The sequence below is a fragment of the Electrophorus electricus genome, chromosome 14, assembly GCF_013358815.1.
Source record: "Electrophorus electricus isolate fEleEle1 chromosome 14, fEleEle1.pri, whole genome shotgun sequence".
Classification (NCBI taxonomy): Eukaryota; Metazoa; Chordata; class Actinopteri; order Gymnotiformes; family Gymnotidae; genus Electrophorus; species Electrophorus electricus.
In genome coordinates, this window is record NC_049548.1 from 7,155,264 (window position 1) to 7,178,675 (window position 23,412).

The following is a 23,412-nucleotide window of genomic DNA, read 5'->3' on the forward strand; positions in this document are numbered from 1 at the left end:
GGATTTGCATCTGTTTCATGTTTAAAAGACTGAATGAAAGAGTTTAGTGGTATATTTAAACTTTTTCTAAGGAATGCTGTTTAGAGAAGTCATTCTGGAATTAGACAACTTTTTCAAATGTGCAGTGCAAAGTTATGACATAACACAAGTCATGACATTTTTAGTCAACAAGAAATAAAGAACAATGTACATTAGCTTTGAATGAAATTCAAAGAAAAATACAGTGTGTTGTTTTCCTCTAGTCTGTCTAATGTGACGTTCAAAGGTCTTTCTAATTCCATCAAAGCTTGAAATGTTATCAGTGCAGCTTAGGCATTTTTAACAAGACTTTAATTAGCGACTCAAGATGTGATAGTTCTGTGGCCTGATATGTAAAATTATGTCCTACATTTTTAACCCCACAAAACCTTTTTTTTATAAATTCTTTTCAATTTCACTGTAGTATCACTGAGAGCACCTGTGCTGGACTACCTCACACAGGTTTGGGTTTTGCTACCTCACACAGGTTTGGGTTTGGTTTCTTGCTTTCCGTTTTTTCTTGGGGAGAATACCTCTTTGTACAGGATGCAGTGATTCAACATGACCTGATCAGGGAAGCGCGTAACACGCAACCAATAAAATGGGCAGCATGCAAATTCCCCCTGGCACCCCTGCACTGCATTTATTTCCTTGCCCACACATGCAAGGACTGAGAAATTTACGTGGATGCTTTTTCCATCCCTCGTTAACAACAGTTCTGTATGTGTATATGGGAGCTCATGCATTATTCATGGACACACCATGTAAATGTATGTGTGCAGTATTAATGGAGGAAAAGAAGTTATTCTATATATAAGCTTGATTTCCCCAATGGAAATCAAAGGAGGGAGTCATGCACTGAGCCTCTTAAATCCCCTGTTTGGCATGTAATTTCATTGGAAGCTCATTAAACATACAAATATGGGTGGAGCAAAGTAAAAAAAAAAGTTTAAAAAAGCCTATTTTTTTGGTAGTGTTCAATTTGATCCACTGTAAGGGGGAAGATAAAGTGGTTAGATGTAGGAACACCTGACCCTGACTTGACTTGCCTGTACCATCATGAAAAAAGCCCCGTCATCACAGAATGCTCCTACTGCAAGGTTACTTTCATGCCCCAACCTCTCACGCACTCCAGAAAATAGATTTATTTTTGAATTGTGTTTTCAATATAACATTTATAAATAAAATATGTATAAATAAAATATTTATTTTTTACATTTATATACATTGTAGCTGGGATAAGAAAACCTCATATCTTTGAAGGTGGAAATGTATTGGATATGGGGGGGAAAGGTTCCTAACATCTGCCAGTGGACCTGTGAGATCTTATTCCAAGTCATTTTCCAAGTACTTTTTCATCATTCCTTCACTCATCATGAAACGTGTGATACCACAGTGTAAAGGGAACTGGCAAATTAATTAAAAAAAATACTAATACAAAAATATTGTTATAGAGATAGGATTTGTGCCCGTGTGTGTGTGTGTGTGTGTGTGTGTGTGTGTGTGTGTGTGTGTTAATTTAGATAAAGCACACAGAGTGGCACTTCTTTAGACATCTACTTTATTTGGAATTTAAATCCTGTGGTAATGTGTTTCAAGAAGACTAATTTAATGCTTACCTTTAAATTTGTTTTCCATTAAAGAATTAGAAGTTTGAACTACATTGAATTAGGTCTAAAAATGTCAAACAGATAATCATGACTGTAATTATAGATTTCTACAGTTTAAGTGGCTCCAAATGTTTGCCTAATTCCAAGCGAAATGAGCGTATGCGCTGGCGTCTCCGTGTCCCTGGGCCAGCACAGAGCCTCCCGCGCGTAGCCAAGCCCAAGCCCTGCTGCGCTGTTTCCCGCTCCCTCCTTCCATATCTTTTACGATGTAAGACTGAGCAAACTGTTTATTTGGGTTCGGGCATGCAAATGTTTGGGGCTAATTGGAGCGTCTTTTAAAGCTTTTAATATAAAACTTCTCTGTAAAACCTAAACTTTATGGCAGAAAATAGTATATTTTTAATCAGGTCTCTATGTGTCCCTGTGAGACTAGCCCTATAAAATATGTAATATTTTTATAAGCAGTGATTTGACTATGTCTCTACATGCAGAGAAAGTGAGAGTTTATAAAATGTGCAGGTGAGTCTCATATTACAAAACTGCATTTATATAAACAGCAGTTCTTCATATCTATATTTTCTGTCAACAGATTTCAACAGCTTGCTCAATATTCTTTTTCGGCCCCTCCCACTGATGAGGTAGTGGGGTACTGCTAGCGTAGGCTCTGATGCCACCCTGAATCCTGGATTAGGCCTCAACCAGGACCCAAACTGATATAAATGCTCTTCCTTCTCCAGCCATAATAACAGTGAGAGATTTTGCATTAAGGCCCTCAACCGGCTTGACTAAATGGAGTAGAGTGCAATTAGTTTTCCAAGTACTTATCTCATTAAAGTAAATGAATTATTGATTTAATGACACTCATGCTTTCAGTGGGCTGGCGTGCGGCTATTATGATTCGTTTCTGTTGTTTAAAAGGGCAGTGCCCATCTTTGCCACCTCCGCTGGCATGGGGCTGATCTCCGTCTTGTCACTGGCCGATATACTTAATCATTTGATTATCTGTGTGGTCTAATAATTCACGGACGAGCCATTTGGGTAGGCCATGTTCTGCATGCCTCATCTGTACTGTAGTGAAGTTAGATTTCCTCTGATCATATTTACAAGTCCATCTCTCCTGTGAAAGATCAGCGTTTCTATAACGTTTCCTTCCATCTGGAGATCTATGGGAGTCATGGATCCTACAGTGTTTGCACACAGGTGGTAATATGAGAGGCTGGCAGAGACGTGGTTAGGTTAAAGAAAGGTAGCCAGAGGTGGTAGAAGGGAAGCGCTGAATAAGTGTAACGGGGCTTTTCCAGGAATGGCGGAATAAGCAAGACCACAGATGCAAGGGATTAACAGAGTAAGAACAAAGAGGAGCTAATCCCGGCAACAACGTCTGATCCAAACCGGGGTGCACGTACACAGTGCACCTTAACGAGTCCGTGCGTGAGAGGTCATAATGACAATGATGAGCAGGAGGTGCCAGGGCGGAGCACGAGTCGGGACACACCAATCAGAGCGGAGCCGGGTGTCCTATGATGGAGACTCCCTGACAGTTGTTTAAGGAGATGCCTCTCATTCCTAATTCGGCCTGATTCTACCATAGCCAGCAGCGACGAACTCCAGCTACTGACTCTGGGCATATATTTGTTCAGCGTGAAAGCGACCTCGTTTACCGGCCTCACGTGGCGGCTTTCCTCCACAGCATTAGGCTGGCCCAAGCCTCCCCACCTGACATCTCCACATCACAATCAACATTATTCATGCCTCAACAAATATGACATGCCTCATCAAGTAGATAAGAACCTCGACACCCCCCCCCCCCCCCCCCCCAAAAGTGCAGACGTGCTGAAAACAGAACAGTGTCTAATAATTACCCATTTGCCTAACGGTTAATTAATAAGACTGCTGAGCTTTTGTGTGTCTTGGCCAGTACAGGGCTGTGTTCCCTTTATTTACACATGAGTATGAGTTACGGCATTTCATTATTGTGCAGCACAGCCTTCATCGTTAACGCTGCCCTCCGCTAGGAGACTCTGCTGAGACAGGACCGTGGTCGTGCGCGCTCTGCCTGCACTTCTCTTCCGGTGCAGGGCTAAATGTGGCCTTACACTGCACTTACAGAAAAAGGATGTCTGTCATAGCCGCAGGGCTGGAGGAAGACGATGCTAAGCACCGTAGCAGCAATAGCCCTCTGCTCCTCCTCCAAATGAGAGTTGACACCTGAGCCTCTGCACTGGCTCATAATCACACACTCTCACATGCGCGCTCTTCCAAATCAGCACTTTCTGCTTCGTCGAGGTGACATCACCGCCGCCAGTGCTCCTGGATTTTTTTTTTTTTTTTCCTTGCCGGAGTCCGTTTTGGGAAATGTTGCCTTTTGTATTCCGTCAGCTCCAACCAGGTCTCAGTTACAAATACCAGAGGCCTGGCTTTGGATAACATTTTCTGTGTACAGTCGGGCAAGACGTGTGTGTAGCTTTAGAAGCGCTGTGTTTGTTTGCCTCCTGGCGATTGTGTGTGGTTGGCGGGTTCAGTGTTCTCGGGTTGCGGGTCATGTCTGTTTATAGTACTGGTGGTCCTAGCACAGCACCACACCACTGTTCCTTTCACCCCTGTTTACTGCTCACTGTGTTTATACACCCAGCTCCTGACATGCAATAGCACCTCTCTCTCCCTCTCTCTCTCTTTATCTATATATCTATCTATCTCTCTCTCTCTCTCTCCATCTATCTCTCCCTCTCTCTCCTCCTGCCTGATTCATTTTCTACTACTGCAATTACCAGGATTGATCCTCTCAGGGTCCCTACTTCCACTGCGCCCACTTTTACTGCAGACCCTTATTTATTCGTTTGTTTCCTGTTGCCTCTCCAGCTTAGATCATCTCAGGTCTGATTGAACATTTACCCCAAAGTGCTTTTAGCGGAAATGAGTCGAACCCCACGGCAGACCGGGAGCGGTAGTGGGCTGTATGAATGCAGGCTAGATTTGAGTTATTGCCCGTGGCTGGATGGAACAGGAGCTGGGCTACCATGGCGTATGGGTCCACTGGATGTTTCTGGCTTGGTGTTACATTGATCAGCCGAGAAACGCTCTCACTCTAGCAGCTAGACTTCAAAATGGCCATAGAGCCAAAATGTCCCCTTTATATCTTGACTAGGAGAACATTCTATTTGTTTCCTATCAGGGTTTTCTTTTATTTTTTTTTGATGAATCGCAGCATGTTGTGTGACTCAAACTGAATCAGGAAGAAAGGTCCGGCCCCCTCAGCATGACTGTACGAACCCGCCCAACTTGACTAACCACGAGAGCGAGAGGGAGTCGCACACCAGGAGCAGGGGGCTGCATCCCGCCAGTTAGCGCTGGGAGATGCTGCTTCCTCACTCTGTTCGCCTCCCTCTTCAGCCTTCGCTCTCTCTCTCATCCACCGGGGTCAGCAGAGATCTCTCCTGCTGGAGCAATCATCTCATTAATAACAATATTTGTATGTTTCTAATCGGCCCTCTTACCGGCTCGGCAGCGCGGTGTCAGAGAGCCGGCGGACGAGCCGGTGTTCACTGGCGGGGCTCCACTGGGTGTGATGGGCCTCCCCGGTGGATTAATTAAGTGTTGTGAGAGAAGGGTCCAGTTCGGTCCTGCCCAACCACAGGGCTGCATTTCCAGCTGCCAGCCGCGCCGCTCGCCGGGCGGGTTAAGGCGCAGTTTAAGGGTTGCGTCTCTGGCACGACAGACAAAGGCAGGAGGAGGCTGGCACCTCATTAGGCATTGCTCCCGTCGCACCAGGAGGGGCGAGGAGGCGAGGGCTGAGCGGAAGGAAGACATGCACGCGCACGCTCACAGGTAGGCGCGAGCGCGGTTAAGCAGGAGGGGACAGGGGGTGGGGGGGGTGGGGTGGGGTGTAGCAGTGGTGTAGCAGCAGTCAGGACTGAGACGGTGAGAAAGGCAGGTGTAGGTGTGCTATCCTGAGAGGTGCATGCACTCCCCACAGGTGTATCAGGTGTCTGGATTTTGTTACATGTAAAATGAACCGAAACAGTGTAGTACGCTGGGGTTGTGTGTTTTCAAAAACAGCTTAGCGAGAGCTTGCCTGCAGGTGCATATGCTCCTGTATGTTTGTGTGTGTTCTTTCCTGGTCATGACCCCTCCAGTAATTAGTAAAGGAGTAGAGGAGTTCCCAGCCCACTGCGTGCCCTTTCACCCCACCATGCACCTATATGCCCCCTGCCTCCTAGAGCTAGGCCGGGCCACTCACAGCCTTCCTACGCGCAATTAACCTTACCCACCATCCCATCCACACACACACACACACACACACACACACACACACACACACACACACACACACACACACACACACACACACACACACACACACACACACACACACACACACACACACACACACACACACCGCTGGGAAATTGCCTGCTTGTGTTCTAATGATTAATTTTATAGCATTTGTATTACATCTCATTTATTACTCATAAGTAACCTCAAATATCTGATTCAGTTTAATGTTTCAATCAGTCTGTGTGAACTTGTGAATCAGCAAGCCGGATCCAGCATGTTTCTCGTGTTTACAAATAAACCAACATGGTATGGATATGGGTGGAATTGGAATCGCCAGGCCTGACCCTCATGTTAGCACAGCCCCAGTGTGCACAGCCCCAGGGTCCCTAGCACTAGATCTCAGGATCATTATTGAACACAAAGTCATGAATCACCCAAATCCTTATCCATTGTTGCAGACAGTGTTAAGTATTGGATGTCTAAAGGTAAGATGATGGCCTGCTCTTTAACTTCAATAAGATCTTAGCATGGCCATGCCTGTCATCTTATTAGGAGCACGGTAACTAAATATGATCATTTTCTCTAGTGAGAAAGTTAGAGAGAGAGAGAGAGAGAGAGAGAGAGAGAGAGAGAGAGAGAGAGACAGAGAGAGAGAGAGAGAGAGAGAGAGAGAGAGAGAGAGAGAGAGAGAGAGAGGAGCTGATAAAAGCAGTGAAGTGCAAAGCTAGGCAGACCCACTAAGCAGCCCGTGCTGGATTGTCTCATTTCAATTAATTTCCCTGCTAATGCACTGGACAAGTGTGATTTTAACATAGACAGTTTTAATAAGTGAGTCAGTGCAGCACAACACATTAGCTCCTTCATCAGAGGTCAGCCAAGTGCAGCCAGCAGGAGGTCACTGAGCTGCTTCCAGCCACATCCCCACCCCTTTAAACTCACCCATAATGCTCTGTGAGCCTGCATTTTGTAGTCCCTCCTGGGTCTTATGACCCCTAGTAAACTTTACCACTTGATGCATGTATGCTTACCTAATTGACCCAACAAGACCTATTTATCTGTTTTTATTTGCTCTCCGAGGAGCCCTGCATGCTGAGAGCCTCCTCTAGATTTGCTGCACTATAGGGTATTTATTTTGCTGCACTGTCGGGTGTGTATTTTGCTGCACTGTCGGGTGTGTATTTTGCTGCACTATCGGGTTTGTATTTTGAGTGTGTAGGTGGTCTCCTGTGGACCCACGTGTTGCAATATTTTGAGCCCCTACAGGCTTTTGTGTAACTGATTTAGGTCCCCCCGGATTATTGTGCAATGCTCATGTGTTCCCAGTGGGCATGTTCAGTAGCTGGCTCTTCTCATGTCCTGAGGGGATTTTTCTCTTCTCCCCTGAGACTGAACTTGGAAAGTTGCATAAAGAAAGAAAAGAAACTTTTTTTCCTTTCTCATAATTATTTCCCCAAATAGTAAAAAAAAAAAAAAAAAAAAAAAAAACGTGGTCCAGTGGCAGCACATTTGCATTCTGCTAACGTCACAAGTTTAATGTGATCTCAGCTCCTTTCTCTTCCTGTGTAGTCATTGACTCCACTCCATATTCCAGTACTTTGACTGTAAGCATGCTAAATGAATGTTTGCTCGTGGTACTGCTGACTTGGCAAAATGGGCCCTATAGTGCTTCATAATTACTCATAAGCTGTGGATCAAATAAAAATAAATGGGCAAAGGGTTTTTGTTTTTTTTTAAGTCCTTGAAAACACACTTTAGAAGAACAAATTATTCATAGAACAGTTGGAGCAGCGTGATGTTGGGGCCAAAACTGTACTGGGGCCAAATGAGCAGTGCTTTCCACACTCTCTTTTCACTTTCTTCTCACTTTCTCCTCACTTACTTCTGAATCATTCAGCGAACTTTGCCAACATCGAATGCATAAGTAATTAACAAATATGCATAAGGGAAATCTTTTACATTTTAATCTTTTGAAACCTTTAAAAAATACCCTTAATGACAAGCCATTGATGGATGACTTGCTTTTAATGCCCAGTTCAAGCCACATCTCTCGCCTTCGTGCTCTGACGGCACGCACTGGTGCGGTCAGGGGGCCATGGTCAGGCCAGGTCTGCAGTTAATGCGTTACACTTTCATCCTGGGTTGGCAGAAACTTGTTTCATTGTGCATGGCCTCTGCAGCTGGCTCCACAGGGCTCCCATAACAATGCATACGTGCGTGTTCTGCTGAGTCATCTGCACCTCAGACACAGGCCAGCAAACAGAGAAGCAGTCATTAATTTAGACCTTCTTTCCTCTGTTCTGCCACTGCTTCTGCTGAGAACGCACGCGCGAATACAAAGGTTTATTCAAATCATTAAAGGCTTGCATGCGTTCAAGGCTAATCATTTGACCTTTGGTTTTGTGTTCTTGGGAGACAAAGGCTAGTATCTGCAGCGGAGGGGAGCATTAATTATGTCATGTGATTTATGATGAGAGCGTTAATGTGGAAAATGCAAAAGCAGGCCGAGATCAATAAGAAACAAATGGCAGAAGCCAAAATTAGCATCTCATTGCTTTTGTTTCACAGACTCGCAGATTTTGCTGAGGGCCCCTACAGTCTGTGTTGTTTAACCCATGATTTAGGTAATAGTTAAGCTCTGATGTGTTTCACCTCTGGGCAGAGAGTAATTTGGTGGTCCTGAGGAATATGCTGGCTCGTATGTGTTTTCTTTGGGTGGTGGAATTGCTCCATCTTCTCTGCAGTGTCCAACGTCAGTGGATATGCCCTTAGATAAAAGGTGATCAACTAGTGTGTTGAACTAGTGATGAAAGACCAGGTCTTATGTGTAATAAGGTAATCTGATATCTACTGCATGCCAGGTCACTATGTGTGTATTTTGGATTTTTTTTCCACCCAAATTTCCACCTATCAGATTTCCCTGTCACACAACATGGATCGAGAGGTCTTTCACATGCTTCGTCCAAGCCGCATGCAGCCAATCACCACATCTTTTTAAAGCTACAGCTCATGCAGCGTCAGGGGCAGAGTACCATGCTCAGAAGACAGCGCTACTCATATCTTTCTGATACATGTGCTCACAGACCTCCGTTATTGGCCAATGTCAACACATTTGACAGGGGAGAGTGGGTTTGACACACACCCCTCCCTGAGGCTCCTGGCCATGGATGGTTGTGGCATCATCAGGGATCAAACTTGTGTCTGGCCGTCACCACAGGGCGCAGAGTTATGTTTTACATCTTTTAAATATGAAAAGTATCAGTCAGTAATGCTGCCTGTCTTTTGAGGTGAAAAGCCCAGAAAACCTTGGTTATAATATAATCAAACCTATTTGTTTACTTATTTATGGGTTCAATGATTTATTAGTTCTGAGATTTATGATGTTATGTGTCCCACATGGAACCTCATAAAAGTAAGATCCACATCACATTCCGGTGATTCACAGATGGACTCCAAATCAGACACAGTAATCTACTGTGCGTGGTAGCTGAACTCTGGTCAGTGAGAAGCTCAGCTACAGAGATAAAGTTTGCAGACACAGTAATTTACTGTGCATGGTAGCTGAACTCTGGTCAGTGTGGATCTCGGCTACAGAGATAAAGTTTGCAGGTGGGAGGCCTTGCTTGGTTTGACATACTTGCCTTGGGCAATGTGGAAAAAAGACCCACTGAACTTGTGAATTTCGAGTAGTGTTCTTCCCTCTCTCTCTCTCTCTCTCTCTCTCTCTCTCTCTCCCCCCCCCCGCAGTTGCTTGATTTCTTCTCCTGCTGTCTGTGCACTCATGCAGAATTAGCTTATTTGTCAGCGAGCTTCGCCTCTGAGCCCTGCTGCACATCTCTAAATCCATTTCCAGAAACGTAGCACAAAGGACTTTGTCCTTATGTCATGACGACAAATTTGCTGAGTTTCCCCGATCCCAGCGCATGGCAGGAAAATGGTCCCATTGCTCCTGCAGGGGCCTGTGGAGCACTAACGAATGGGTTTCTACTGCTGAAGAGTCCTCATTGCACCTTTTTATTATTATGATTATTACTATCGAGTGTAAGCCACTCCATCCCCACCCCCATGCAAACTCAAGGTGCTCTGTAAACATGAGTCACACACAACCCTGGTGGGAAAAAGAGATGGCTTCTGTTAGATATTCATGTCTGGAGATATTCTCACCTAGAATCTGAGAGCCAAATGCATCTTGACCAGAGCCGATTCTCACAGACACAAACTTTCTCGCTGACTTTCGGAGTGGAGTCTCCCTTCTTTGTTTCGACGGGTGCATGTTTTGCAAAGCTTGGGCCATTTGGAAATGGGTTTCTAAAAAGCATTGCGAAGAGCCTCTCAAACCTTTCCAAATCTGTGTGTGTTATTCCCCTCATGTGGCCAGGTCCCTCTGTAACATTGTAATGCCCACAGAAGAAGTGTTGGGGTCTCAGCCTGAGTGTTCCCCTGCGCTCAGCCTGGAAGTTCCTGGGCAGCTGAGTGAGCTCCCATGCTCCGCGTGCCTGACGTGAGGAGCTGTGCATCAGGCTTCCCCAGCAGGTGTTGTTTTATAATTGAATCCAACATCTCTGCGGAGGCCATCTTCCCCGCCTCTGCCACATCACAGCAACAATAGCTGGTTATGGGGTAATGAATGGCCAAATCAGGCGTGCTTTGTTTACTCATTTGTGACTGTCACGCTGCCCTCTGTTTAAGGATTACTGGAAACTTCACACTTGTTCAACTCAAAGGCTCTGTTTCCTTCCAAATGCACAACAAAAGGCTTTGGAGCCAATGCATCATTTAAAAACGTACCTTCAGTGAAAGGACCGGGGGTGGGGGTGGGGGGTGATTTTGTGTGTAAACATACAAAACATAAATCTGCATTTTACTCCATAACAAGACCTTCAGAAAGAATGTCCTACTGCTTTGATGGGTTGATTCCAGTTCTGAGGCACCGGTGTGGCTCTTAGACTTTGAAGCAGGCGTAACAGGAAATCCAGCATCTGTGCCTGGAAATAAAAATGTTAGCACTCTTAGAGAGATTGGCCAGTGGCAGATTGTCCACCAAGTGGGGAGTAGGAGGGGAGGAGGAGGAGGAGGAGGAAGGAGGAAGGAGCGTCGAGACCCAGGATGAGTCCCGCAGCGGGCCGCCCCGTGTGGTCCGGCCGGCCTGCCCACCTGATTGATTAGTGCTGGGATGGGGATGTATTGCGGGGTGAGGAAAGCACGGCTTGCTCCTGAATCGCGCTCTCACACTTGGCTCCTCCGTCCAGCCTGGCCGCTGTGAGAGAGGGATCTCTAAGGAAGGGAGGGCTCCCCATGGCAGCTTCTCTCCCTGCCTAAATGAAGTCCATTTTTAACGTCAGACTGTGTGCACACCAGCTGCGCGCAATAAGCAGCAGCGTTATGAATACAATAATACTTCCTGATAGCTCTCTATTAACACCCCTGTGTTTATTTGTCAGTGTGGAAGCTTCCAGAACCTTGTTATGAAGCTTGTAGATGGATTCTCAGACTGCGGCATGGAGCGTCCCACAGGGCTGTCGTTAATAAGAATCTGCTGGAACTGATCTCAGTTAATAATACAATTAGTGGCGGCTCACATAATGCGGTACTGTGGGGGTTAAGGTCTTTGGTTTTTTTTGCTTAGTTCTCAGTTCTGTTCTAAATGCTTTCACACTATTTTACAAGAGCACAAAATTCGAAATAACAGCTCTCTTTATACTATACTAGTGATTTCTTAGGCCGCTACACATGCTAGATGATGCCTGGTCTTCACTAGCTGCACTTGTTTTGTATTGTCATAAAATAATTGGAATATAATTGAAGGAAAGAAGGGCGACTGCGCTGCAGTGCCGGTTCACCTGTCAGAGAGACAGACATCAGACATGTCTAGCGAACAGAGCACAGCAAACACATCAGCAGCCTTGTTCTGTCTGAGGCGTCTCTTGCCGTTCTTATCGCTTTAACCATCTGTTTTATGTTACAAAGTGATGACATAGCATCTAAAATGAAGACAAAGTTTCTAACCAGCCAGTTATGACCACTGGAGTCTGTTATTGATTAGTTGTCTGTATTGTTATCCAGGGTCTTTTGTTCCCTCAAAATCCCCCATTCTAGAAAAGCATGACTTTACAGCTACTGTTTTCTTCATTCATTTTGTTATCACCAATATTTATATACTACTATAATTACATATCAGATCTAATGTGAGATCGATCCACCTCTTCGCGCGCCTTGTGTTTGCTCTCAGAACAGTTTACTGAAGGGCTGCGGCACTCTCTTAGGCACTAGTTACTGTTTAAAATGTATTTATGAATGCTATTCTGCATCAAAAGGTAGTGTGTGATTCACTGTAACAAAACATTTGGGGCCAGTGGTTTTTATGAACCCCTGCCAAGATTAGAAAGACTGATCGAAGATCACACCTCTACTCCCCACCCCACCACCACCGTGACCCTGAACGGAAACGACTTTAATCTCTGCTGAGGTGAAAAATGAGGGGCACTGGAGAAAAGAAAGAGAGGAGCGACTTGTTATTCTGGCCTTTCCCCATTACTGATATGTCTTGGCCTGCCGTTGTCAGACAGGCAGGTGGCACATTATGCCATAGGAGGAGAGATGCCTGCTGGCAGGGCAGACACAGAGAGAAAGAGAGAGAGAGAGAGAGAGAGAGAGAGAGAGAGAGAGAGAGAGAGAGAGAAAGCGCGTGGGAGAGGATGAGAGAGGGTGTAAGAAAGAGAATGATAGAGTACATTTGAATGGTCAGGTAGTTAATGCTTTATGAGATTGGGCTGGGAGAGACGAGGGGAGTGCAGCGTGTGCGGTATTACGCCACATAAATCTGCAGGCCTGCTTTCCCTGCCTGTGCTCTCACTTAATTACCTGAGCCCAGCGCACACCTATAGCTCTTCCCTAATGGCTGCTCACGCTGCTGCTCTCACGTCACAGGCCACCGGGCCCACAGCCTGTGCATGCGTGCGCTGCACACGCACCTCGCCGTGGGACATTTCACGCTGCGTTCAGCCGGAGAGCAATTCCAGCACGTGCAGAGCTGTGCGGAGGGAGCTCTGGCAGCGAGCACGGCACCTCTGTTAAGCCGGGGTGGGGGGGGGAGATCTCGGAATTTTGTCAGCCCCGGACGCGAGCGGGATCGGAGTTTCATGCATAAGATGGCTCCGCTTTTGAGCCGCCCGTTATGGATTTAACGATTTCCCTGGAGTGTGCGGTGGCTGTGCGACGCCCAGTATCCACGTGGCTCCACCATCCCAGACGCCTCCGATTGACCTTGGAGATTATTGCTGGACTAGGCAGCAGAAAAGTTATGCTATATCTTAGTCAGGAGATGTCTTCTATCAATGAGCTGCAGTGTTGGCCATCGATCTGTTCCACGCCAGGACACAGGGCTTGATTGATGCTTGCCGAGTGTCTGGCGGGCCTGGAGAACAGCCTTGGGAGAAAACAGAGGCCCACTGCTTATCCACCAGCTCCAGCGTAATGGCCGTGATGATGGAGTATAGATGAGGACTCTCTGACCCAGAACTCCAAGGCCTCCAAACTGAATTACACAAGATCTTGCCCTGATCTTGGGCTTTTTTTTTTTTTTTTTGCTCTTTTTTTTTTTTTTGCACTAATGTAAGAAACATCATGGTAGTGGTATTTAAACGTAGATTTTTCGTAGGCTCAAGTAACCCTGTGTTTGACAGCCTCCATCATTAATGTTGCAGCAGCTCTTCGCGATGAAGAAAACCTTGAACGATGCCTTGACAGTCAGGGTCACAGGCAGTCACCAATGGGCATGGACATCATCATAAATGACACTTTCTCTGACCCTTCTTTTGGTATGCGCTGTGTAATTGATTGCCCTTTCCTTCAAACTTGCATTATACCCGTCAGTCATTCCTAGCAGTCTATCTCAAATCAAGGGAAGTGATGGCAACATCATAATCTGTGATAGTGCACTGGAGAGTGCAGGGTAGCACTATGGTGCCGCCTTGTCTTGCATGCAAACATAAGTAAACCATCATGCATGTACCAGGGTAATGGATTTTCCCCTACAGCCTCTTCGGGTGTATTTATTCCATACTCTATACCAGAGAACTTCATCACTGGTAGTTCATTTATGTCACAGAACATAGGTATTCAATCACTGCCCTTAAGGTCCAGATACAACAGATTTTCCACCGGCTCTTTACCTAGGAGCCAGGTGTGATGACAAAGTGCCCAGTCACTTACATTAACTGTTCAATTAACTACCAGTGATTACAAGCTCCAGGACCGGAAATTGGATTCGAGGTCCGAATTTTAAGACCTCTGCCTCTGTACTACATCAGATAAATGTAATACACCCACTCCCCCTTTGACAAATGCCACTTGGAGCTGAATGAGAGTGAAAAATGTAAGGCAAGGCTGCCTGTTTGCTTCTTATGCTTTTCTCTGCATGCATAAAAGTATCACTGTACACCAGGGTGTTAGCATCATCGCTCTAATCAATGCACTTCAACCTGCACAATGCAGAAATAAACCTGTCACCCACGCTGTTTACGTTCAGGTGTAATGAAGGGGCACTTTTTTGTGGGTTTACTAGGATTGGTATGTGTTGATAAATTGACGAGCAGCTCGCTGGCACCAGCTCTGTGGGCTCTTTGTGTGAAAACTTATCTATAAAACATCAAACACACCATTTGTTGATTTTCAGCCTGCATGTAATTTACTGATGGTGGCTCAAATGGCCTCGACTTTACTGTTTATCATGTCTTCAGCGCAGGGCACTTTATTACAGCATTTTATCCTGCTCCCGTGCGACTTCTGCTCATTTACAGCTTATTATTCTTAAAGTTAACCTGCTGGCCAGGGTTAAACAAAATCAGTATAACTCCACTGAACCACACTAAAGCCAGAATGTCTGTTGCAGACACACAATGGTAAATAACATCTGGTCAAAATGCCCCTGCCTGTCATTGGGTTGCCAAAGTTATTTGTTCACACCATTTTTAAGGTCACATCATTTTTAGATGTGAGCAGTCTCACCTCAAGCTTTTATCCTGCTCAATTCAAAATTGTTTTGTGTGTGTGTGTGTGCATGTGTGTCCATGTGTCTTGTTACTCCAGCCTTGTTAAGGGAGCGCCTCCATATGATCAGTTCACGGGGGATCATGGGTTGCCAGGTCGGGACCAATCAATCAGCTTTGATCTTTAATAGACCTCCCTTCCTGGTTCCTCAATTAGACCTTCTGTGCAAGCTTTTCCAATATAAGGCACAGGGGAAAAAAAGTGAAAGAAAGTGCACCATGTATTGGCAACATGAACAGTGGTAACTCTAAATCCCTGTGTGTGTGTGTGTGTGTGTGTGTGTGTGTGTGTGTGTGTGTGTGTGTGTGTGTGTGTGTGTGTGTGTGTGTGTGTGCGTGCATGCACATGTGTGTCCTTACTCTCCATCCCAAAGTTATTTTTATTGCTTGATCAACATACAAGTGTTGTATTACATCATAGAGCATATTATACTGGGATATGTAATGATATATTTATGCTCTATGTGCATTTTCTGGAAAAAGGTCATTAATCTTGCCGACTTTGAAGAGTACGGCATAATAAACTACATACATCCCTTAGTTCCGCTGCTCAAACAGCAGGAATGAAAAGAGGGAGCCATTGAACTGGGAGCAGAACAGCCCAGTGCCTGCCAGCCCCTGGGAATCCTCATACAGCTGGAGATGACAGCGCAGAGCAGACAAAGGATGAGTAGCACATTTCCAATCTTCCCTAGGAAAAGTTCCCTCAAGCACACTGGTGGCCTGCGTAGCTTCCTCTCGTTCCTGCTCCTGTTCCTTCTGTTTTTCACTGTGAATCACGTTGCAGTTCTTGTTATACAATATAAATGAGTCAAGTCTGGAACAATCCCTTTGATGCTTTTCAGCGATTGCTTGAGTGAACAGTACAGTAAGACGACATGCCTCTTTCTCTCTTTCTCCCTCCCTACTCACTCTGTCCTGCTCTCTCCCTCTTTCTCTCCCTGTCTTCTTTGATTCAGATTTGTGTATTGTCTGCATTTGAATTTTTTGTGTATATTAGGGGAAGAGAAACCCATGAGTGTGAGTGTCTGGGAGAAACTCCTTTTCTTCAGTCTTTGGCTGCGCTCTTGGGGCAAAAGTGAGCCTTCAGAGAGAGAGACAGCCAGAGAGATAGAGAAAGTGTGTGTGTGTGTGTGTGTGTGTGTGTGTGTGTGTGTGTGTGTGTGTGTGTGTGTGTGTGTGTGTGTGTGCGTGTGTGTCTGTGGATACTGCATACACATATGTGTGTGTACCTATACATGGGAGTCTTGGCTATGCGCTATCCTCTCGTGTGCTACTGGCAGGGGGCGAAGGCCTCTCGTGCTGTGGTGTTGGCACACTTCTCTCTGGGTCTTGTTGCTCTGGCTCCTGGCTGCCTCTCCTCTCTAACAGAGCTGGGGCTGATTGCTTGGGGCCTCTGCTCCGCTTTCCCTGTTTGGTAGCTGATCAAAGGGCCACTCATTTGGGTGCCCAGCGTGCTAAACTGACAGGAGTGGAGAAGAAGACAGAAACGGAAGGAGGGTATGAAGCGGGAGGGTGGCGAGGCTCTCCAGCTGTCTCTGGTGGCATGCCAAGTGGGATGGCGAACGCCTGGCAAGAAGAGGCCGTCTGGGGACGCGCTAGCGGAACGCCACACGAGAGATATGTGAGGCGCTAATGATCCCTTCCCCCACCCCCCGTGCCAGGATGGCGCGTTCCACCAGGCCCATCCAAGTGGCTTTCTCCACTGGGGATCCTCACCAGCAGGTCCAGGTAGCCATGATTGCTTTTTAATGCGTGGCTCTTGGCCAATGAGAGCAGGGATTTTCATCAACTATGACTGCAGAAATATTAAACTAGCCTGGGATCATTTTTCAGTCATAGTCCATTAAACAGTAGGGGGAAGTGGAGCCAGAGCTCACTCCTGCCTGCACAAGTTTACCCAATTAGGGCTCTAATTTTTTATTAATACACCGCAATGTTAAATAAACATGCAAACAGCTTTCGTGGTGTATGCCAATTAAATGCTGTTTTATTTGACTGCTACTTTAATCAGGCGGCTGCACAGGGGGAGGATATGGAGTTTAATTAAATTGTAGTACTTTGCATTTCCTGTCAAGGCCCTTTTATGATTTTGGAGTAATCTATAAGGACATGAAGCATTGATTTATCCATATATTAATAAATTATGCCGGACCGTACCAACGCAAAACCTCAGTCTGTAAGAGACTGGTAAAGCACGCTGGCAGTACGGCTGAAGAGAGCAATAAGCACACAGCGTTTTTTAAAGTGCAGTGCCACAGTTACAGCCACAAACAATAATCTCCACAAACAAAAAAAAATTGTTTCATAAGCTCATTTTGCGGGATTTTTATTGCTTCGCCTGTTCCATCAATATTTCTTTCTGGTTGATTTTCATTTCAGCTTGGAGACCTCAGTATATTTAGTGCCGGGCTGATGGCATTGTGTATATTTAGTGCTCTCATCGCTCACTCGGACGAGCACACAAGCGTCTTCCCTGTGCCTCGGCCCGGGTCATCCATGCTGCAGGGGGTCTGCTGCTACGGGGTCACGCGGCTGGGTTCAGCAGGGGCTACGTATGGAGATGTCGGCCACAGATCCCCTGCGCCTGATCAAGGCCTTTATTCTGTTCGGTTTTGAAACGCAGCTTTGCAAGGGCAGCGAGACTTCCCCAAGAATGCAGCCGTGCTGCTTTAGCTTCTTTAAACATGGCCCTTTTGATGACATCTGTTGCATTTTTAATGTAAGGAGTCTATCTGCCAGTTGTATAGGCCCTTGTTAACAAAAATGTCCAGAAACCACGTTGTGTGTCGAGCCATAGTTGCACAAATGCTTAAAATTGAAAATCACAACTTGTGGTCAGATTCATACCCTCTCCCCATCCACCTAAATGAAAAGCAGCTGGGTTGTACATTCAAAAAGTAATTAATTTTCAGGTGTTTCAATCTCATTAGTGAAAGACTTCACTCCCAAAGCACATCCCCACCCTCTAATGATAATGTCACTGCTCATGCTTCATGATGACCTTGTACCTCCTTCTCATTTCTCAAGTGTGTGTGTGTGTGTGTGTGTGTGTGGAGGTGGTAGTGGTGGCACCAATAGCAGTTGCAGTGTGGTATTATTAGAGCCCTGAATGCTTTTGCCTACTGCCATGTCCCTCTCTCTGTGTTTTGTAAAGAGGCTGTGGAGGGTAATGAACGCATCGGCTTGGCGAGGCAGCACAGAATCCCTGACTCGTCTCTGTCCAGCCCCTTTGGCTCCGGCTCCGGCTCTGGCCCAGGGGCAGGCAGGGTGGGCAGGCCATATGGAGGGGCTTTTGCAGTTGGCGTGTTTGGGTTGGAAGGTCCTAACAGGACCACCCTGCAGAGGGGTAGTCCCAGGCCTGCTTGGGTGTCATCGGTGGGGGGCCACAGCGTGACTCCTAAGGTCCCGTACAGTTACGGCGTTTGCCAGCACTGTCATATTGTTTACTGTTGTGTTAAAGTGTAAGAAATAAAATCTTAGGCTCAGTAGCAGCATCAGCAATGGTTTTTTGTGCTAGTGATTTTTTGTGCTAGTCCTAAGTTCACATCAGCAGGGCTAGAGAGTAATAGAGTACAAGTACTCCACTACTGTGCTTAAGTGCCATTTTTGAATACTTGTCCCTTTATTCATTTAAGGCCATTTATGTTTCTTCACGCTTGTAATTATATGTTCACATTTACGTCACTTCAGTTAAAAAAAAATGAGTCCAACTTTTGAGCTTTTGAGTCCACTAGGTTTGACTCCATTACTTTACACTGTTTGGCACAACCAAATTCACCCACAAAACTGAAGAAACATTACATTAGTCCTTTAGAGTGTACATACATTTAATATATACTTTATGCATACTATACTTTTAATACTTAAGTAGATCAAAGTCAGTCATTTTAAAACTTTCAAGTGCATTTTTGAATGTTGGACTTTGACTTTTAAATGAGTAGTACTACATGAAACTATTTCTCCTTTTTCTGTAGTGAAGGATTTGAGTACTTTTGCAAATTGGTTCCTAGATGGCTTTGGAAATCCCTTATTTATTTCACCATTTTCACTTAGGCTAAAGTAACGTAATGGTGTTCCTCCTTCCATTTATGAACTTTATTTTCTTCTCAGTTAAATGCCCTGTGATGTTGTATCACTTTGTTGTTGTAGTAACCTGTTGTATTATTAATAACTGTAATAGTGTGCAACATTAAGCACTAAAGCTGAGACACTGAGCTTTGGCACAGAACGAGCCGTAATCTACAGTACTTAAAGAGAGGAAAGACTAAATAATACACAAACACATTCAGATAATCCAAACATTCTCTGTGTGTGTATGCATGTGTATGTGTGTGCATGCCTGCTTGCGTGGGTGTGGGTGTGGGTGTGTGGGTGTGTGTGTGTAGGTGTATAGGTGCATGCGTACCTGAGAAGAGTGAGACTGATGATGGTGGTAGATTTACCTGCTGTTTGGAATTATGGTCTTACTCTCTGTCTCTTAAATCTCACTATTATTGCCTCCTTATCAAATCAAAAATGCTCTCTCACACACTGTTTATGTCAACTTTGACATTTCACTCAGTTTTTAAAGCTCTTGTCAAGTTTTTTTTTTCTGAATTGCAAGAAAAAAGTAGTTGGCAGAGAGAGAGACACAGAGAGAGAGAGAGAGAGAGAGAGAGAGAGAGAGAGAGAGAGAGAGAGAGAGAGACAGAGAGACAGACAGAGAGAGAGACAGAGAGACAGAGAGAGACAGACAAAGAGAGATAGAGAGAGAGACAGACAGAGAGAGAGAGAGAGAGAGAGAGAGTCAGACAGACAGAGAGGGACAGACAGTGAGAGAGACAGAGAGAGAGAGAGAGAGACAGACAGAGAGAGAGAGAGAGACAGAGCGCCAGAGAGAGACAGACAGAGAAAGAGAGATAGAGAAAGAGAGACAGACAGAGAGAGAGAGAGAGAGAGTCAGACAGACAGAGAGAGACAGACAGTGAGAGAGACAGAGAGAGAGAGAGAGAGTCAGACAGACAGAGAGAGACAGACAGTGAGAGAGAGAGAGAGAGAGTCAGACAGACAGAGAGAGACAGACAGAGAGAGAGACAGAGAGAGACAGAGAGAGAGAGGGGGGGGGGATGGATGGAGGGGAGAAGGAAGGTGAGGTAGGGGGAGTGAGTGGATTTGCCCGGGGGACTGTGTGGCAGTGCTGACACCTCTTGTTGTTTTTATCTCAATAGTCTCAGCCCACCGTCACTAAGACATCACAGCGGAGGCTTCTGAGCAGAATTCCCTCAGGTGGGCTGCAGTCCTGCCACGCCTCCCTCTGCCTCTCCTACTGTCCACCACTGACCTGCCTCCTTCCACTCACATCACATCACCCGCTCAAAGGGAATGTTGCCTGGAGTCACACACACACACACACACACGCACACATACCCACTCGAGTTTAAAAAAAAAAAGTCACAGAGTGTGCAGTTTTATTGCTAATTAGGCCATATCATTTTATGAAAATCAGCCACGTGGCACAGATATAAATGCGTTGGAGGCGCGATCGATTGGCCGGAGAGTGGCCTGACGGCATGCATATTCATGGGTGATGTAAGGCGAGGGGCGAGCGGAGTGGAAGCCCACCGCCAGAGATTCTGTGGACTTAACAGTCACGCCCAGCAAGCCTGTGGCAGGCAGTGACCATAAACAATCACGCCATGGCCATTAATAACCCTGAGAGCACACGCGGCCGACCTGGCTACTAAGAGCACAAGTGACATTTTAATGGCCCTTTTTACTTTTTGTGTTTCAATAATGAATGTAGGGCTTGCTGTGTTACACTGAACAATATGTACCCCACTCTTGTTTTGAGGCACAATACGAATTTTTTGCTGTACTTGGCATTTATGGAGAATAATTTAATATACATGGCTTCCTTTATGTGTTCTCTCCAGGCTGTGGGTCCTGTTTCAGACAGGGTGGATGCATGTGAGAAAAGAGAGGATGACATGTGTGTGTGTGTGTGTGTGTGTGTGTGTGTGTGTGTGTGTGTGTGTGTGTGTGTGTGTGTGTGTGGTTGGGAGACGGGTATGTTTCAGTTGTACACGACAAGCGTACTACGCTTACGTAATACACATAGTACGCTCCAGATGAGAATATAAAAAAATGTTCTTATCAGTCACTACTGACTGATGTATGTATGCATATTTATATGTTTCCTATAAGTGTATATGTGAATATTCATGAACTGCATATATATGAAGTAATGCATATATATGCCTTTGTTGTACCTTTTTGTTTAGCATAATTGTTTAATTCACTACTCTCTCTCTCTCTCTGTGTGTGTGTGTGTGTGTGTGTGTGTGTGAGCATTCACCGTCCTTTATTCTCAACAACTCTACAATTACAGCACTGTAACTGTGTATTTCTCTGTGCTTCTCCAGAAACCAAACCAGGAAACGGACTGTGTAAATCCGGAAGCATTGCGCTCTTTGGAAACGTAGTTTACAGTGGGCTGCTGAACGATCACTTCTGGCACTTCGGGGTTCCTCTCGTCACCAGACTGGTAAGTGCCTGCTTTATGCTCCCCCATTTCTGCTGCCTCTGCCAAACCCGTGAAGCTGAAGCTGTGGTCTGACTGGGACTTGGCTCTTGCTGGACCTCCTGAGTATTTACCATGTCACAAAAAAAGCAGCTTGCGTTTCCTGTAGGCGTCACGCCGTCACAACGTTGTGTCCAGCGGGAATGATTCTATGGTGGTGATGATGATGGAGTTCCGTGCTGGTGGCGAGGAGGCAGCTGTTTCGCCAGTGTGGGCGAGTCTCAGCTGCTGCACACTGAGGCTGTTGTGCTCTGCTTGCTCTGTGTGGTGTGTCTGGTTTGGTGAATGGCTAGAAAGAAGTGAATGTGGGAGTCCAAGGTCAGATTCTCCTTCCAGCCTGCACCTCACATCCCCACCGCCTCGCTGTCAGTCTCCAAAGATCCGACAGCTTCAAAATTGGGCTTCGATTTGCTATAATCGGGTACTGGCTTCCCCCTGCCCAAGCAGACCCAGTACTAAGAGGTGAGGAGTAAGCGTGTTATTGGACTGTAACCTTAAGGCGTGTCAGTTCCTCAAAACAAGGTTAGTTTTTATGATAAATTGATAAACAGTAATGCCGTGTGTACTTCCAGCAAACATTCAAACAGGATTAGTATACTGGGGGAGGGGTCAGGTTTTGACTGACCTTTCTTTTTTGGAGTGAAAGGGAAGCGGTTGTTTACAGCGGTACCTGATTTAGAGCAGATAAGTTTTAAAGGTTTAAGAAATTAACAAGAACATTAGCATTTTCATTACTGCGTGTGCCACCGTCCTAATTTCTTTCACAGATGGGAGAACAAGATATGTGATCCATCATAAGTAGCAAGGACGACTTCTAGCTATACAGTTCTAATATTGATTAAAAGTCGTGAAATCCTTCATAATGCTTTATTACCAACACACAGGCATGCGTCAGCGTTTCCTCGTGAGCTCGGGGTGCGACGGGCTTGGCACAGTTCTCAAATGTCAGCTTTAGAATCCTGTCAGTCTGCTGTCTTTATTCAGTTCTTTTCAACGACGCCCCACACAGCTAAAATCTGTCAGGCTTGTCTGCCCAGCTTTTCAGTGTGACAGTCCTACAGAAACACGAACGCCACCCCGGAGCCTGTGACCTGGAGCAGAAGCGCCAGCCGCGTTTTAAAGTGGCGCCTCTGGCGAGAGGGCTGTTTAGCAATAAATGTTTAAACTTCATGAATTGGAAATTATTTACAAGTACCCCGCAGATGAACACTGAGCAGACTATAGACCTGCCGTAAAGTTTGCAGAGCTGAGCTGTTCGGTGTTTTTTAGGCAAGGTGCCGCATACAGTGGCAGGACGCCAGTGTAGTCTATTGTGTTTTTATGTGAGCTGCCATGATTTAATAACAGCTGTGTTTTATTTCATTGGTCACTGACCACGTGCATTCTTGGACATATGAACCAAAGTAACCATTTCCCTTGAAATACGATGCATAAGAGGAATGCATAATTACTAGTGGGGTTTTTTGGGGGGTTTTTTTAAAAAGCAAACATTTCCATGCAGGGAAGTTTCTGCCTTGTTTTGGACTCGAGTAGGCTGTTGGAAAAGGCTTTAACTAATCCTGACTTGTGGGCCGGTAATCTAATCCCCTTCCCCGGACCACACTACATCCACTAAACTGCATCTTAACTGTATTAAGTCTCTCTAATGTGTCCAAAACATCAAGCAGCACAACCAAATGGAGAAAAATGGAGGGCTCTTGTCTTCGAACTTAGTGTCCCTAGATTTTAGGCTGCGGGTTAATGAATAAATGAATTGGGGCGGTAATTGGAAAGGAAAGGAGTGCCCTGTGAGCGGAGGGCAGAGGCCCACAGCTCCACAGAGCTTCCAGAGGCAGAAATGATGACGCCGACTAAAGCACTAAAGAAGGCAGAGCAGCCCATGCAGGCCAGCTAAGATACTAAG

General features: G+C 45.7%; 1 protein-coding gene across 5 annotated transcripts in view; it reads left to right on the top strand.

Annotated features, from left to right (window-relative positions):
- rbfox3a (RNA binding fox-1 homolog 3a) overlaps positions 1-23,412 on the top strand; it is a 292,617-nt gene that overhangs the window by 156,996 nt on the left and 112,209 nt on the right. For all 5 annotated transcript variants that reach the window (XM_035533352.1, XM_035533347.1, XM_035533348.1 and 2 more), the window contains one exon: positions 21,352-21,473. In XM_035533352.1, the coding sequence (XP_035389245.1) occupies positions 21,352-21,473 (122 nt within the window). The remainder of the gene's footprint in view (positions 1-21,351; positions 21,474-23,412) is intronic.